The sequence below is a fragment of the Salvia splendens genome, chromosome 11 (assembly GCF_004379255.2).
Source record: "Salvia splendens isolate huo1 chromosome 11, SspV2, whole genome shotgun sequence".
NCBI classification, from domain to species: Eukaryota; Viridiplantae; Streptophyta; class Magnoliopsida; order Lamiales; family Lamiaceae; genus Salvia; species Salvia splendens.
The window spans coordinates 33592559-33609874 of NC_056042.1; the positions used below are offsets into that span (position 1 = coordinate 33592559).

General features: G+C 40.6%; 4 protein-coding genes across 5 annotated transcripts; 1 reads left to right on the forward strand and 3 right to left on the reverse strand.

Annotated features, from left to right (window-relative positions):
* Positions 1–116: 116 nt before the first annotated feature.
* Positions 117–1771, reverse strand: LOC121756089. The gene is made up of 2 exons (XM_042151551.1): positions 1525–1771; positions 117–1381 (listed from the first exon to the last, which is right to left on the reverse strand). The coding sequence occupies exon 2, from the start codon at positions 1379–1381 to the stop codon at positions 320–322; it is 1062 nt and encodes a 353-aa protein (XP_042007485.1). The 5' UTR covers positions 1525–1771; the 3' UTR covers positions 117–319.
* Positions 1772–7636: 5865 nt separating this feature from the next.
* Positions 7637–9267, forward strand: LOC121754266 (peptidyl-prolyl cis-trans isomerase FKBP12-like). Its single transcript, XM_042149638.1, has 4 exons — positions 7637–7868; positions 7945–8006; positions 8882–8934; positions 9027–9267. Exons 1-4 carry the CDS (start codon positions 7747–7749, stop codon positions 9126–9128), a joined length of 339 nt encoding a protein of 112 aa, XP_042005572.1. The 5' UTR covers positions 7637–7746; the 3' UTR covers positions 9129–9267.
* A 25-nt stretch (positions 9268–9292) lies between these two features.
* Positions 9293–11783, reverse strand: LOC121754267 (zinc finger CCCH domain-containing protein 6-like). Of its 2 annotated transcripts, XM_042149639.1 has the most exons (4): positions 11496–11783; positions 10552–10701; positions 10313–10437; positions 9293–10222 (listed from the first exon to the last, which is right to left on the reverse strand). In XM_042149639.1, exons 1-4 carry the CDS (start codon positions 11553–11555, stop codon positions 9403–9405), a joined length of 1155 nt encoding a protein of 384 aa, XP_042005573.1. In that variant the 5' UTR covers positions 11556–11783; the 3' UTR covers positions 9293–9402. The 2 variants fall into 2 exon arrangements, with proteins under 2 accessions (XP_042005573.1, XP_042005574.1); XM_042149640.1 differs by lacking the exon at positions 10552–10701.
* Positions 11784–13228: 1445 nt separating this feature from the next.
* LOC121754851 (root phototropism protein 3-like) lies at positions 13229–16491 on the reverse strand. Its single transcript, XM_042150145.1, has 4 exons — positions 16382–16491; positions 16187–16256; positions 14677–16137; positions 13229–13920 (listed from the first exon to the last, which is right to left on the reverse strand). Exons 1-4 carry the CDS (start codon positions 16489–16491, stop codon positions 13375–13377), a joined length of 2187 nt encoding a protein of 728 aa, XP_042006079.1. The 3' UTR covers positions 13229–13374.
* Positions 16492–17316: the final 825 nt, after the last annotated feature.

The window sequence follows — 17316 nt, forward strand, 5'->3', positions numbered from 1 at the left end:
TTCTTGTCCAACCAAAGAGGTTAGGGTTTTGACCATTTAGTGGGCGAAGTGTGTTTAATTGATAAGATATTTCTCCTATATATATATATATATATATATATATATATCCTCGAATCTAATAAACAAGGAGAAATACATAGCTATCTATATAAAAGCCACAAACATTAAAATCAAACAAATACATTCATACTCATAAGTAAACAAGTTGTTGAGGATTTATTCGACTATAGCTCCCCCAGAAACTATTCGATCATTTCTCCACGATTTGAACGTTCCCAAAATGGATACTTTCGAGTTGGGTGGGTCAATCCAATCTAATTCAAAACCACCATTGATGAACAGCAATCCCCTCACTCCTAATCTTCCCATACAACTCCACACACTTCCAAAAAGCCCTCCCTTCCTCCTCCTCTCTACAATCCAAGAACAACTCATCCACCACACAAATCGTCTTCTCCCTCAGCATCCTCTCCGCCGCCCTCGCCTCCGCCTTCACCACCACGAAATCCTCCGCCCCCCAATCCCATTCCCCCTCCATGCCATACACTTCGAACTCCTGCCCCCGCATCGGATAATTCTTGTAGAACCAATCCACCGCCCCGTCCTCATCCGCAACGAACACCCGCCTCCGATACCCATCCAGCGGATCCTCCATCAAATCCGGCAAGTAATTGAACCTCGATTCCCTCTCCGCCCGTGGAGGCTCGAGGTCCAATCCCTTCAATGCAGCTTCCTTCTTCCTACCACCACCAATGCCGCTGCAAATCACTCCCCTCCGGCCGCCGGAATACCTAACCGCAGCCGAATTTTTCCTCATGGCAACCACCGTGTTGCCGTTAATTCGCCGGAGGTACACGATTTTGAAATCACGCAGCAGCCGGATCTCCGCCGAGATGTCGCCGCCGAGAGGCGCGATCGCCAAACCCCCGCCGTGGATGGCATCTTCCACCAGCTCGATCCCGCTGAAATTCGGCGCGTAAATATAATCGAACACCTGGTGTGCATCCGCTTTCACACTAAAATCGACGCCGGCGTTTCTCAGGAAGGCGAAATCGACTTCATCGGCGGCGGCGACGAAGCCTCTGTGCCCCTCCGCGAGGAGGCCTTCATCCTCCAAGTCGCGGAGGAGAAGCGGCAGATTCTCGATCCAATCGGAAATAACTCCTTCATTTGAAGCCGCTCGGATAATCGAGCCGATCGAGGGCAGCGAGAGGAGAACGACCGCGAGGAACAGCGATCTCGACACCACACGCAGGGATCGTGAATCCGGAAGCCTAACGACGAAAACGGCGTCGTAATTCATCTCAGTTTCGAACTCATCCGGCTCGTCAATGTCGCTTCCTCCGCTCTTAATCCGTCGGGCCCGGCCCGATTTGTCCATCTAATTCAATTCAACAGTAGCCGAAATTGCAAATCAGCAACGAAATCTAGATAGATATATATAGAGAGAGAGAGAGAGAGAGAGGGGGGAGGGGAGAAGGGAAGGGTTTTAGCGAGTGCAGAATCTGGCGGCGGTGTGGTTACCACCCACGAGAGCTACACGGTTGCTTTGGCTTCTACAGCGGAGGAGCATCAATTGCTTGATTCTCGCAACTTCCATCGCTCGTATTTCTGTTGAGGATTCAACTGGATTAGGCTTATTGGAGTTGGTTTCACATGATTTACTACAACTCGAACTGAATTGAGAGAGAGAGATGAAGGAGGAGTGGTGTGGGAAACGAAAAGCAGAAAACAAGGGAGATATAATGTGAGGATTTTGTTTTTTAATTGAAGATCAAAAATATTTTTTATATACTTATGAAATTACTTATTTAATTTTGGGGTCCGCTTTAGTACTAGATTTTGGTGTTTTGTGGTGAAGGTTTTATTTCTCAATGCACTTTGTTTGAACTAACGAAGGAGGATGGACTACCCATTGGCGGACACAGGTAGAGCTAGGGAGGAGCTTCAGCACATGTCAACAATTTTTTTTTCTTTATTTTCTACTGTTAATTTTTTTGAAAATTTCAATATACAATCTTCAGCCCTTCCTAAATCAATGCTATTAAGAGCGTCCACTATAATGAGGACGCGGCTATAGCCGCGTTTGGGGCGGAAGCGGGGCGCCTTATAGTGGGAAGGGTGTCCGCCGCGGGGGTGGACGCGGCGGGTGGGGGGAGGGGCGGCGGACGAGGAATCGCCGGGCGCGGGGCTATAGCCGCACCTATAGGCGCGGCGCCTATAGCGGCGGACATTAGCCGCGGCTATGGACATGAGATTTTTAATTTTTTTTACACTTCAATTCACCTATAAATACACCCCACTCCATTCATTATTTCACACCATTCAAAAACAACATCTATACAAATTTCTCTCACTACAATTTGGGGTCGGAAATGAACAATTTGTGGTGAGACAACTGGAATGCTCTGATTCAACAGGTGCAACACCAGGCCGCCCAGGAGGTAGCGGCCCGTTTGGCGGAGGAGGCGGAGGATCCGATCCCTCGCACCATTACTCATCGGCGGACAATCCCACGAGACCACGTCGGTGCTCACCAACGTTTAATGGATGATTACTTCGTGGATAACCCCCGTTATCCACCCGAGATATTCCGCCGGAGATTCGGGATGTCGCAGCGGCTGTTCAACTATATAGCGACGAATTTGGCGGAGCGTTACCGGTGCTTCACCCTCCGGCGTGATGCGGCTGGCCGGATCGGGCTGTCCACACAACAGAAGTGCACCGCTGCAATTCGACAGCTTGCCTACGCTGGACCAGCGGACATGTTCGATGAATACCTACAGATGGGTGAGACGACTAGCCTCACAGTGCTTAGGCAGTTCTGTAAGGGGATCCGAAAAATTTTCGGTGGGGAGTTTCTACGGAAGCCCAACACGGATGAGTGTCAGCGCCTACTTGATATGCACGGTTCGGTGCACAGCTTCCCAGGAATGTTAGGAAGCATCGATTGCAAGCATTGGGAGTGGAGGAACTGCCCCGTGGCATGGAAAGGCCAGTTCACTACTGGATTCAAAAGCAAACATCCAACGATGATACTGGAAGCCGTTGCGGACTACCGTCTGAAGATCTGGCATGCGTATTTCGGCGTGGCAGGTTCGAACAACGACATCAATGTTCTTCAGTCGTCGCCTCTCTTCAACGAGGAGTGCCGGGGGAAGGGGCCAGAAATCAGCTTCGTAGCCAACGGTACGCAGTACAGTAGGGGCTACTATTTGGCAGATGGAATATATCCGCGGTGGCCCGTATTCGTGAAGACTGTCCGCCAACCGGTAGGACCGAAGAAACAATATTTTGCGCGCAAACAAGAGAGTGCTAGGAAGGACGTTGAGCGGGCTTTTGGTGTCCTCCAATCGCGGTGGGCTATTATACGGTGTCCGTCACGAGTTAGGCACGAAGATGATGTCGCGAATATTATGTTAGCTTGTATCATATTGCATAATATGATAATAGAAGATGAAGGATTTGCGGCAGAGCGATGGGCGCCGGAAGAGGGTGCAAGTACAAGTCACGGTGTCGCCTCCGCGCCGATCCAGATGGGCGTACCACGGAGCAATGAATATTTGATCCAACGCTTCGCTGATGTGCGCAGGACCACATCACATAACACACTGCATGCCGATTTGATTGAAGAAGTGTGGGCACGTAGGGGAGAGGTAGTGGCGTTGTGTAAACTTGGTAGTGATTTGTACTAGATTCAATGTAGTGTGTGATTTTAATTTTAATTTAGTGTGTAATTCTAATTTTAATTTTAATTTGTATTTTATTTTTATTTTTATTTTTAATTCGTATAGTCGGCTTCTTCTAATCCACTAAGAGCCCGATAAATTTGTTCATAATTACTTGAAATATTATAAAATGAAAATTGATTATAAAATTTGGGGGCTATTGGAGGTGTCCACCATAGTGGCGGACACAAAATTTTGGGGCTATGGACAAAAACTGGGGCAGGGCTATTGGGCGTGTCCACCTTATAGTGGACACCCTAAAGACTAAATTATTGGAGATTGAATGATGGAAGGGGCTGAAATGAATTTCTGTTTGAAAAATATGCAGAGACAAATGAAGAAATAAAATTAGCTGTCATGGTTTTGGCCTTTTGGAGAAGAAGATGACCCAACTCCCAAGAAATAAATAGTACTCCCTCCGTCCCGGGCTACTCGCCCATTTCCTTTTCGGCACGGAGATTAAGAAATGAGTGTATAGGAAAGTCAAAAATTACGGCTGTAGTTGAAATTTTTTACTAAAAATAGAAAGAGTGCAAGTAACTTGGGACGTCCAAAAAGGAAATAAGTGCGAGTAGTGCGGGACGGAGGGAGTACAATACATAATAGAAATTTAAAAAGTACAATTTTCAAGGAGTGCATGTCTAATTGACTTTTCAACTTTTAACTCAATTTTTCTATTTTTTTCTAGTTCAATTATGCAAATATTTATGTTTTAACAAATTTTATGTATTATATATTAAGCATGAAAATATAAAAGAAATTATAGTGGATTGAATGTTAGAATTTTGTTTTAAAAGTTTAATATGTTTGGGTTAGAGTTAATTTGATGTGTTCAGGTTGGATAATCTGAAGTTTGTCTCAAGTGGAGTAATATTTACTATTCCTTCCGTCCCACAAAAGATGTTACACTTATAGGACGACACGAGATTTAGGAGGTTTTGTTTTGTGTGTTAAGTAGAGAGAAAAATTGTATAATATTTATACTAATGTGAGAGAAATTATTTTCCAAAAATTGAAATGTGACATCTTTAGTGGGACAAACTAAAAGGAAAGTGAGACATCTTTTATGGGACGGAGGTAGTATCTTATACAACGTTATTGTAAGATAATTTTGGTTTAATTAATTGAAAGTTTAATATTTTGTCTACTATATTTTTTCAAATGTATATTACTAAAAAATCATTCCCCCCATTCGTGATTTGTTATTTTATGTATCTTACTTTAACTCTTGGGATCGAAAAAACTGTTAAAAAAAGTTAGTGAAAAAAATTTAATAAAATTTAAGTCATATTTTTATATATTAATTTTAATAAAATGTAATAAGGGTCGTTAGTGGAATCGGAGTCCAATTATTAAATTAAATAAAAGAGGGTAAATGATATAGTTTTCCTTACACGAACGAAAAAGGATATACGTAGCATGAAACAATTATTTGAAGATGGAAGAAGTATATAATGCAGCCCCTGCCATAATATTTTTCTGCGTCCGCCACCCGACTACCAATCATTTTTTGTACGTAGTACAACTCACGCACGCTAAGCTTATGGTCCTAGCTGATTTGAACTCTCGATTTATTACCTAAAGTGAGAAATATTTACCGATTAAGTCTAAACGTAACACGAAGGATAGTCATTTTTCCTAAAGGGTGCATTGTGCGGGTAAGCTACATTGTGAGAATTAATTTTAGAAAATAGATAGACCCGTGAATAAGGATAAAAGATGAAAATTTTAAAGACATGTGGTTGTGATACCGATAGGTATCGACGGTCAGACAGAGATTGGCAAACTGAGCGGTGAGATACTGTCTGAAAATTGAGGACAGAGTAAACCTAGTTGCCAAACTAGGGTTTTCGATGCATTTTATAGATCTCTGTACCTTATAAGTTTGACTCTCATTTGTGTTCCCGAAAAGAAAATCTGAAAATGAGTTTATAATTTTGTCTAACTTATTGCATTGATTAAATTACAAATTATTTAACGAAAGATAATATAGATCAGATGTAATATGAGAAACATCTATGAGCATTGGTGTTGTGATGGGGTTGAGTCTAGCCTTGTGTTGGGGTGACACGTGCTACTGATGTGGTGGGACTCATTGTTGCCGTAGTTGGGGCTGGGGGAATGGAGATGGGACTGCCGATATATATTTAGTGTTGTAGGTAAGAATAAGTATTGTTGGGATCAATAGTGCATATCCGAACTCTATATTAGTATGATATTGTCCGCTTTGGTAAAACCCTCACGGTTTTGTTCTTGGGGTACTCCAAAAAGTCCTCATATTAATGGAGTGTGGGTAGCCCATATATGCTTGCAACTTTTATTCATTCTTCAATGTAGGATTTTGTCTGTCCTCACAAGTATGAAGTACATAAATAGTGTAAGTGAACTAATTTATATTTCGTTGTTGTGGACTATCAATGCTTTAAGTTTTTGTTTACAATAGTTTCATTTTCCACATTTTATTTGAATACACTTTATTCGTCCCACAAAATAGTACATACTTTATCATTCCACTAATTCTGATTTGAGTGAAATCATATACCATCACAAATCTATAGATTGTTTGTACTTGAAATCTCAGGCTGATAATAAAGTACAATTAAGCTAAAAATAAGTCAGATCCAAAAGATTATACTAGTTCGGATGTTGTACGAATTAGTAAGGGAATGAGATTTGCATAAATAAGTTGGAACTAACACACTTATGCACACACACTAATGTAAAGGATGAGATTAGAAAAAAAAAGTTACAACTATCAAAAGAATCTTTCTGGGCTTTTTCTTTTTTAGTTCTAGGCTGTTTTATAACTTCCATAAGTATACTGGGCTTTTTTTAAATTCCGGCTTTGGGAGAAACGCATGACCCTCATGCGTCGCCCGTTAATGAAACGCATGACCGTGATGCGTTTTAGGGTAAGACGCATGACCTTAATGTGTCTTTCAAATTTTTTTTAATTGAACGACGCATGATGCACATGCGTCTTAGGGTAAAACGTATGACCCTCATGCGTCTCTCTTTCGAATCCTCCAAAACCATTGTCTTCGTCTTCGAAAGGGCTTCGCGTGAGTATCTTGCACGCCCCCATCGGAGTCCGGATGAGAGAGTTATGTCCATTATACGAAAGTCGCGTATTAAAGCGCGAATGACTCCAAAAGACATGTCATCGTCATTGGTCGATGAATGTCCTTGGTGGGGTTGATCAAATGAAGCGAAATTATTCTTAATAATTTCTCATTTAATCGAATGCTTTGAAACTCGTAAGCTTATTAAAACGTGAAACAAAATTAAAAGAAGCCAACTAATTTGTTGGCGAATGAATGGTGACAAGATTGGAGGATTGCTATAATTATTAAATAACGATTGGGGAATGCAATAATTTGAAATGGGTGACAAAGGGCCCGATGTCGTACTATAATTGGTTGTTGCACAATAATGCATAGGGACACGTGTAGGCATAATATCTATAGGCTATGCTCCGTCATTCCGTTAAAAAATGTCTCATTATTTTGTTGTTTCGTGATGTATGCGATTTAAAATTTTATTAATCTCAACTAAATAAATCTTACCATTCAATTAATTACATTCACATTTTTTAATTTATTTAGTCTGAAATATTTTGAAGATGAACTAAAATTAATTAACTTGAGACGAAGGAAATGGAGCATATTCTATAATTGAGCATGAACACTATTCTAAATTAGTCAGCATTAATACGAAAAATAGTCACATTCGACAAAAAATTTAATGTACAATTAGTAAAGTACGAGAATAATTATAAAATAAAACGGTAAAGTAGAAAATAGAAAGACAAAAAATGGATAAAGTTGGATTAATCCACCTAAGTTAACATGGGATGAAAATTTGATAATAGGACATGTTTGATAAATCCAAATCTAAATCTAAGTTAGCTATAGATTAAAACCAAGATAGGATTAGTTATCTCTCTCCCTCCCATTTAAAAGTTTGAAACTTTGGAGAAAATAAGACCGAGAGAGAAAGTGTTGTTGAATTGGACACAATGGGAGTGGAGAAGGAGCTGCTGAAGCCAGGCAACGGTCCCAAGCCACTTCCCGGTCAAAAGGTCACCGTTCACTGCACCGGATTCGGCAAAAATCGAGATCTCACCAAAAAGTTCTGGAGGTAAATCTCAACACCTTTTCCCCTTTCCTTCTCCGATTCGCATAGAATTGGTGTTGATTTAATCTCTGTGGTGCAGCACCAAGGATCCTGGGGAGAAGCCTTTCACTTTCCAAATCGGCCGAGGTCAAGTTATTAAGGGTAATGTTGCTGCAAATTAGTACTCCCTATTTTTATTCGCTTTGAGTTTTAATTCTCTGATTAGGTTTGAGTTGTGTGTGCGACTTTTCTGTGGAGGCAGTTCATGTTTTGCAGATTGATTTTTTGGACTTTGTTTTTCTGTGTTGTTAGTTATGCAATGCGATGCTATTTTCAATTGAAGTTAGTTGTTAGTTTTGCAATGTGATAATAGTTTCAATTGAAGATAATTATCAGTTTTGATTTTAGTTAGGTAAATAGATGATGCCAATATAGAAACATATGAATCAGCAGCTGTATGGAAAAGGAAAAATGGCTGCAAAATGCTGTATTCATGCACTTGTATGTTAATGTTATCTCTGCCATCATATGAATGTAAACTTGGCTGGTGATCTTTACAAAGTAAACACGATATGATTAGAGGGGCCGGGGAAATATTCAGTCTTTGAGGGGCCATATATATCTTAGAACTTGTGGATGCACTATTCCATGATTGTATATCTAATCCAAGTGATAACTTTCTACGTCAAAATCGGGGAAAATCTTGGATGTGGTATTCCATTGTTCTAGTAGTATACTGGCAACATATGTAAGAACATAAGAATACCAACTTTTAATCTGCTCTTGTTTATCGGCTTTGGGGAATTTGCTTGATGAAAAGATATTCATATGTTTTCAGTTTCTTTCTAACAGCTTGCACTGATGCTCTTTACATGTATTTCAATAACAGACTGACTTTAACTAGGCGTCTTTCTATGGATCTAAAAATTGTTTGTGACATAAATGGGGACATGGTTATGTAGTTAATTGCGTAACACAATAGTCAAAATAGCTTCTTTGTGCTCTTACTATACTGGGATGTTCTGCCTTTGTTGCAGGCTGGGATGAAGGTGTTTCGGGAATGCAAGTGGGAGAAGTTGCTCGACTGAAGGTACTATGCAAATCTTTTCTGTTTCCGTATTGTTCTAAATCATTTTCTGTTTCTGTATCGTTGATTCCTTTTTGGTTTTGAATCATGTCCAGTGCTCTCCGGATTACGCCTATGGGTCGAATGGCTTTATATCGTGGGGAATTCAGCCCAATTCAGATCTAGTTTTTGATGTTGAATTGTTGAGCGTTGAGTAAACCAGCAGCTGCAGCAACTTGTTGAAATGAAGTGTTAGTTTTATGGATTTTGCATTATGAATTCTAGTCTCATTTCTACTTGTATAAACTGATGAAAACTTTTTTATTTATATGAGTAATAATGATGGATTACATCCAATTCAAACTATGCAGAAATGATTGTATATCACATAAACCATTAAAATGAAACAAGAGTAGTGATAACATAAGGTAGGCAACATAATATTTCTCATTAAATCTCATCGCAAAACAAAGGGGGAAAATGAGTTCCAATCTAGCTACCCAGTTTCACTCTTTTAACACCAACAACCTCTGTTACACAACCCATCCTTTTTCGAGATGACAACACATTAACATCGTGCGAATAGGTACAATTATCCCCGTTCCTGCAACCCCTTGGTGTATTAAAAAACATGCATGGTTTTACTGTTCTTGATTTCAACACATCTCTAGATTTCGTAAATTCTTGCGCTGCTCCTGTCATCCGTTTGGACATAATACCGCAAGATTGTGCTGAGACACCTCCTCCGCTGCCTCCGTGCTGCTGGATGAGGCTCTTATAATAGTTCATGTCCTTCGCCACGCCATTACAGTGCGCTGCACTCACATCAGCCACAGGTGGGGTACAAGCTGTAGAGACGAAGCCGGTGCTAAGATGTGGTGGAGCTGCTCTAGTCGTATCATAAGGTGCATTGAGCTCGGGCACTGATGCTCCTCCATTTGTGGAAATGGTCGAGTCTGATGAACGTGGTGGCTTCATATTTGGAACGTGCTGCGTGCCAAAGCTGATGGCGAGCAATTGTTGAAGCGATTTCGGGTTGTTGAGGATTCTCACGAGCAATTCGCAATCAATTAGGTTCATTTGATCTTTGTTTGAACTGACTGCTGCCAATGCAGCTTGAGCAATATTGGGCTGCATTGAGTTTCCCTCGGCACAATAATGCTGTGGCTGTGGGATCATCGGGCAACTATCTGCTGCGTGGGAGACGGATGGTGCAAGTTCAGCATCAGCCTCTTCAATTGGTGTCATACGAATCAAGGGAGTGCTGCGATCATCAACAATTGATCCGGGCGCATTCACTGGCAGACGAGGACTAGACCAAGATAACAAACATGGTTAGTAACTTAACTTCAAATAGAAACAGAGAAAACACCAGACATTCTAGCATGAGGAAGCATCTTACTTGGGAGGAATGGCTGATGGCCGAGGATACGTTGCTTCGAGCACTATCCTCTCGCGTTGATTCTGAAACTCGATCTCTGTGCTTTCTTCCCCAGAGACCACTTTCCACTCCCTATTCACTTCAAACTGCAACACCACAGGAGATGCAGTGATCAGATATTCATTCAAGCCCATGTACAGATCAAGTTCATCTGTTATTCTTCTCATTCAATAAACACATGAAATTGTATATTGACTTACTCTAGGAGGGCATTTCCATTTGGTGAAGGATTTTTTATAAAACTTGAGAATTTTAGGCTTCATATATTCAAAGCCAGGTGGCAAAGTCTCATTAGCCATATTGCACATTCCTACTTCTGAAGGTGGTTTTGCAGATGAAAACAGCCTCACCTATTATTATTCAGATTCAACTCATAAGCTAATGCCAAACAAGAATTTGAGAATTAAAAATAAGCAGACCACTAATAAATGAAGTGAGCAAGAACTATGGCAAAAAGAAATAATTTTCACTCAAGAACTGTAATTCCTTGATTACTCCATGAGGTCTGGTTATAGTTTCCTAAATTGTATTGCAATAATTGTCAAGAATTCAATGATTTCCCTCTCAGATATGGCAGTATAGCACCAAATTTTTTCTAGATTTTGGAAATCAAAATTTTCTCTTTAATGTTTATCTTTATGCATATCTCATTCACTTTACAATATCTTGAACAATTTCAATTCTTTAAACAAATAAAAAAGTTAAAAAAGCATCAAATTGTAATAATTTGTTCATCTGCGTCTTCTTCAATTTTAAAATCAAAATTAATCCGCCATCGATTACTGAAACACAGAGTACGAAGGAGATGAAGATCCTAATGAATCTTTACAAATCAAAATAATTTTCCAATTAATTAAATCGTTCGAGATTCGAAAATCAAATAATTATCCACCAATTAAATCGTTCGAGATCGATGTGTATGTGTAAATAAAATAATTTCGATTTAATAATATTATGGTTTAACCAATTTTCAGAGATCGAGATCGATGAATATACATAATTTTTAATCGACAAATTGAAATAAAAATAATACAAACGGATCCAATTCGTAGAAGTCACAGTTCTTCAGATTCAATCGCTTTTCGATCGATCAACAAAATTCATAACAATTTTTCGCAGAGATAAATTAGAGATCTTTGTTTACCTGACAAAGATTAACTTCTGAAGCCCAAGTAATCCTTTTAGATTTCTTCGATTCCCCCATATTCACAAAACAAATTGTTCGATTGTATTGAATTCACAAATAAAACGATTTATCTTATAAATTCAATCAGCTTTTTAGCAATATCAGAAATCCGGTGACGCAAAAGATCTTCAGAGAAAAACGATGTAAAAGAAACCCTAGAATTTTCGCGAGTCCTGGTAGAAATTGATGGGCGATTCCAAGCAAGCGTCGTGACTTATATAGAGGGAGAAGGAGAGAGAAATTCATTTTTCCAATTCGGCGTCTGTTTCGGAGTTGGCGGTTGTTGAATTTGATGTATATATCTCTTTTATTTTCTAATTCAATTTATTTTTATAATCTACTCCACTAAACTTCTTTATTAGGTTAAGTTTACCATAATTAAATATGTTTGATTTTTTAAAAATTAAATAGAGATTTAGGGAATCTGATTCATTATTAGGTTCACAGCTGGAGTTGGTTAACATATTTGAAGTGTGGTTTGTGGGAAAATATGATTTTTAAGAACAATATATTTTTTTAAAAAAATATACTGTTTCGAATAAATTATTTATTATGTTTTGTTAGGATTTCAAATTTAATCAATATAATTGCAAATAAATTATTTATTATGTTTCTTAATAGAATCATGTGAAGTTGTACTGTATTAGTTTCCATATTTACTAACCAAATTTCCATATCAAACAAACAGGCCAATTTATGTACTTAGTTTTCTTGTAATGGGTTTATTTCGATAATGATTAATTATAATACCTTACATTGTTTTGTGGTAATTGGTATATTGAAATTACGCGAGAATATGAGTGGACTACTTAATATCTTAATATTGTGAAAATTGATAAGGGTGTTATTAATTCATAAGTAGCATTAACAAACATTTACTACTATTTGTTAACGTGCTTCTAATTAATATATGTAAATTTATTGTATGTATTTAATAATTAATTAATTAATTAATTAATGCCAACTCAAGAGACTGGATTAGTGTGATACATGTGCATAATATGAAGATGCTGGATTAATTAGTGTGATACATGTGCATCGTGTATATATATAAGTGAAAAGTTGATGTGATTCAATATGTGTAACTGTAAGACTAAGTACTAAAAAAGTTGATGTGATTCAACTTACATACTAGTACTATATATTAAAAAAAAATCATGTAATAAAACTTTTGTCCCCCCTAAATTTCAAATAGATCGTTTTATATAAAAAATAAAAGGATAGTGATATTATATGATATAAATTTTAATATTCCTAACTTTAATTTTCATAATGAAATGATTGTGTTAGTAGGGATTCTTCCTTTCTTTCTAATTAACAAGTAAAGGCTTTGATCAGAATGAGAAATCTATTTGTGTATGAATATTATACTAATACTTATGAATCAGAATAACATTGAGAGATAATGATATGCTTGATAAAAATAAGCTGGAGATTCCATTTTCAAACTGGCAAAACTTAAGTAGAAAGCATTATCAGCGATACATAGATTGTATATAAAGATGAATAAATGCTAATCTGTCAAAAACAATTGGTGTGGAATATTTAATAATATTCCATGGATCAGGCACAAAAACACAACAAACAACTGGCGGATCCAAGAAACGAAACTCGTGAAGTTGACCAGACAGTCAAGAAGGTCGTCACTGATGTCCGAAGGAAGAAGCTGCCGCACCATGGGATTGTCAAAAACCAAATTTAACGAAATTTTTGGGCCTCATAAGCCAACAGTGGGATCGGTCAACTCTCTCGACCCTAATGGATAATTCTATCAACAAAATTCAAAGGCAAATAAAAAAAACAGAAAATGCACATGCTGAATTGATAGATATATGGTTCATGAAATAGAATTCCTCCATCTCCTAGGAGCTGTCTTTCTTGGGACATCGGCGGCGGGCAGATGCTGCCCGCTGTCGTTATGTTCAGGAGCCTTAGCAAGCTTGCTGAGCTTCTTCCAGCCAGCAGTCCACGGGGACTCTTGCTTGGGCTTCGTCAGCTTGTCGAACTGCTTCTGCAGCGTCTCCATATCGTTCTGGAGCTCCAAGTACTTCGCCTTGAAGCTGTCGAGCTCGAACTTGAGAGTGTTGATGTCCTTCTTCGCCGCGGCCCAACCCTCTTGAAACGACTGCGGGGTCCCCTCCAGCAGCGTTTTCCGGTTGGGTATAAGCGGCTGATAGTGGGACTCGCCGCCTCCCTCTTTGAGGCTGCTCCCCGCGATGGCGTTGCTGGTCTTCACTTGCTCCGAGAAGAGCACTTGCACCACCACCCGAAGCGGGAGCCTCTCGTTTTGGGCCGCGTGCATGCACGCGTCTATCGACAGTTTTTGGCAGTCCATCACGCGGCACAACCTCTTCCGCTCGTGCTCCGTTAGAGTCGGATGCGCCTACCACACATATACAGAGTCTCGTGTCAGACAGTCTCATAAGGGGCTGTTCGGTTTGCAAGATTACATCTCGAGATTAAATATGTAGTGTGTTTGGTTCATGAGATTGAATCTCACAACTCAATCCTAGATGGATAATCATGTGATAATTAGTCATAGCTAACACCCTCCAAATAAAATAATCTTATAACTTAATCCTATATTATATCTTGGTACTATTTTATCTACCAAACCAAACACCTTCTAAATATACTCTTTACACAATATAATTTGTTATTGGCCCAACATTTGCCCAATTTATCATCAAAAATCAATTAAAGCACGCTAATTTACCATCAAAACCTTCTCTATAACGCGCAAAGTCAGAATTTAGTCAAAGTTTGATACAGTGTTGATAATTTTAGATATAAATTTACAGTAAAAGTTACGTTTAAGATAGTCTTGCACATGAGAAAATCTCACACAAATGACGCAATATAATTTGTCAATTGTCTTTCTCTTGCCAAATTATGATTTTCGCATACTAAAAAAATTTCGCTAGTAAATCACTATATTTTGAATTGATTCCGATCGAAAGTAACAACACAAATTGACGCTGACATAGTCTGATAGTAGTATGAATTTTGACTATCTCAAATTTCCATGTCAGCGTCAATTTGGATTAAATTCACCTAGTCACAAAGTCAAAATCAATTAAAAGACCTTTTTCGGTGACGTGCAAAATCAGAATTTATTCAAAGTTCGATAATTCGATACCTTAAGATAAGAATCGATGGCCCGGTACAACCCATCGTCGCAGCTCCGGGCAGATTCGGGCAACGCCTCCGCCAAAACTTGAAATTTCGTCAACGACAGGTTCCGATCCCTCGACACCTCCGTGAGGTATCCGTCTACCAGCCGCGCCACCCTCATCTTCGCATTCGGGTTCGCACCCCTCGCGGCCCCTTCGTACATTTTCGTGTCGGAAAACGACTGCCGCCCGGGGCTGCACCCCTCGGACTGCTCCTGCACTAGAAAATGCTCCAGGAGCCTCTGTACCAAGTCCACATCATACATGGTCTCACTCTTGTTATAAGCCGGTATGAGAAGATCCGCCAGCGTCGCTTGCTCGAACTGCATCCCGACGCGCTTCTCCAGCTCCGTCACCAGCGCCGGCGCCACCTTCAGCATGTTCGCCATCCGCAGCAGCCGCAGAAGGAAGCTGCACGACACGCTGTCCTTCTGCGGTGGCACGATGCTGATCAGGCTCTCCACGACCATCCTGTGGTCCTTAGCCTGGACCGTGGCCGGCGCGCTGTCATCCTTCGCGCCGGCCACGATCATGTGGAGGCCCCCTTTCCAGGAGCTGGAAAGGGTTTGGCCTCCACCACCACTATCACTGCTGAATGTACTATTGCTCCCGTCGTCAAGGGGGGAGTCACGAGCGAAGCCAGGGAGCCATTTCGTGGCGTAGTGCACGATGGTCGCCCCGACCAGCTCGTGGCGCATCCCCTTGACTTTGATGGCGGTGACGACGCGGACGAAGTGGTCGATCCGGAGGATCGACACGTCCTCAAACCACCAGTCAGAGGGAACAGGGCTCCCCCTGCTGGGGCTGGAGTCCTTTAATTCATTCCATTTGGGGCTTGACACGGAGGAGCGATGCTGCTTCCCCGTGTACTGCCACCGGATGCCCTTCGGATTGGCGCACGCCTTCCAAGCGATCGACTCGCTACACCTCCGGACTATCTGAAGATTCTCCGCCCACGGCGAGAGCTTCTCGGAATTCTTGAGCACTAGGATGGAGTCTCGCCAAGAAGAGAGGACGACGTAGCTGAGGAAGGCTTCCGTCTTGAAGATCAGGTTGCCTTCCTCCAAATCCTCCGTCATCTCGAGATACTCCGCCGCGCATCTCAGCCCGGAGATGTTCGCTGCGGTTAGATCGACCGGGATCCCGTAACAGAACTTTGCAGCCAGTTCGAAAGCCTCCGGGCCGCCCGGGAGATCATCTAGGTTGATTCGGTTCCCCTCCGTCTCGCGAGGCGATTCGTATATCACTCTGTTCATTTTCCCGCTCCGCGAGAGGAGCGGATACTGCACACATAGAAGCAAGGAGGGGCTTAATTTAGTCGTTGTGCAAAAGCCCTTATTATAACACCAAAACAGAGGAAATTCAAAATTTAGAATATATAGCTTCAACCAAAATAAATTTATGCGTCCACCAATACTAATAATAGTCTATATAATTATGGTTAATTATGTATAAATTGTTATTATAATTGTCTACCTTGTGTAAATGGAAGCTGATGTCTCCAATTTGGATTAATAGATCACTAGGGACATCTGTTGCAAGGTACCTATTTAAGAAATAGGAAATCATTATTGATCCTCTTTATATAAAAAAATAAAAGCGAAGTCTAGTGATACGTACCAAGACTGCTCTTTATATAAAAAAATAAAAGCGAAGTCTAGTGATACGTACCAAGACTGGCCTCGTTGCTCGAACCCATCGGTTCTGACGCTGGGTTTGGCGGTGGAAAGGACTCCGTTGCCGTAGACATCCCGCCCGGACTCGGCCTCCGAATCCCACATCGTGGCGACGATGGAGCAGAGTAAAGCTAGAGAGGGAATGCGGAGAGAGAGAGACACAAACTAAAGATGAAGAAGTAGTGAGAGAGAGGAAGAGGAAGAGGAAGATGAAGAATCTCACATGGTGAGATAACGAGGAATGATAAGTTGTCGGCTCACACTGATTTCAAGGCCTCTCCCACAGGCTGTGAAGGAATGGGCAAACTCACAATCTTGTTTGGTTGTAATATTCTAAAATGCCTTTTCCTTAACCATCAAACTCTGATGCTATTTCTCAATTTAGCAACCCTTTCTCTCTCTATCTATCTACATTGACTTATCACTATCTGATGGATCCGCGAATTTCTGATGTTAGTAAATGCTGGTAGAGAATGAAGATTATGACACAGAGAATTTACGTGGTTCGATTTACTGAAGTAAATCTACGTCCACGGGAAGAAGGGAGGGCAAGATTGTATTGCTTGATCTGGGATTACAGCTTACAACACAGACTTGCTATATGGTATTTTATCTCTAGAGAGCTTAACCCTTTTCTATCTGATCTAAGTTCTATTTATACATTGAACTAGGATCGTGGTTTGCAGCCCCACTAACAAGATCGTGGGTGAGCAATAACTGCTCAATAACTGCTTCGTACCACTAAATAGATCGTGGGTATAGCGGAGGTCGTGGAGGCCTTTCACGAGTCCACTAACCCCTAGTTCGGTCGAATGCTGAGACCGAACTGCTGGACTTTACCGATCAGCTCTTGCCGATCTGAGAGGAGAGCTTGACTGGTCGGCTTTTACCGAGCTGTAGGCTGAGTCCGAACTCTTTGGTCGTGCCGAA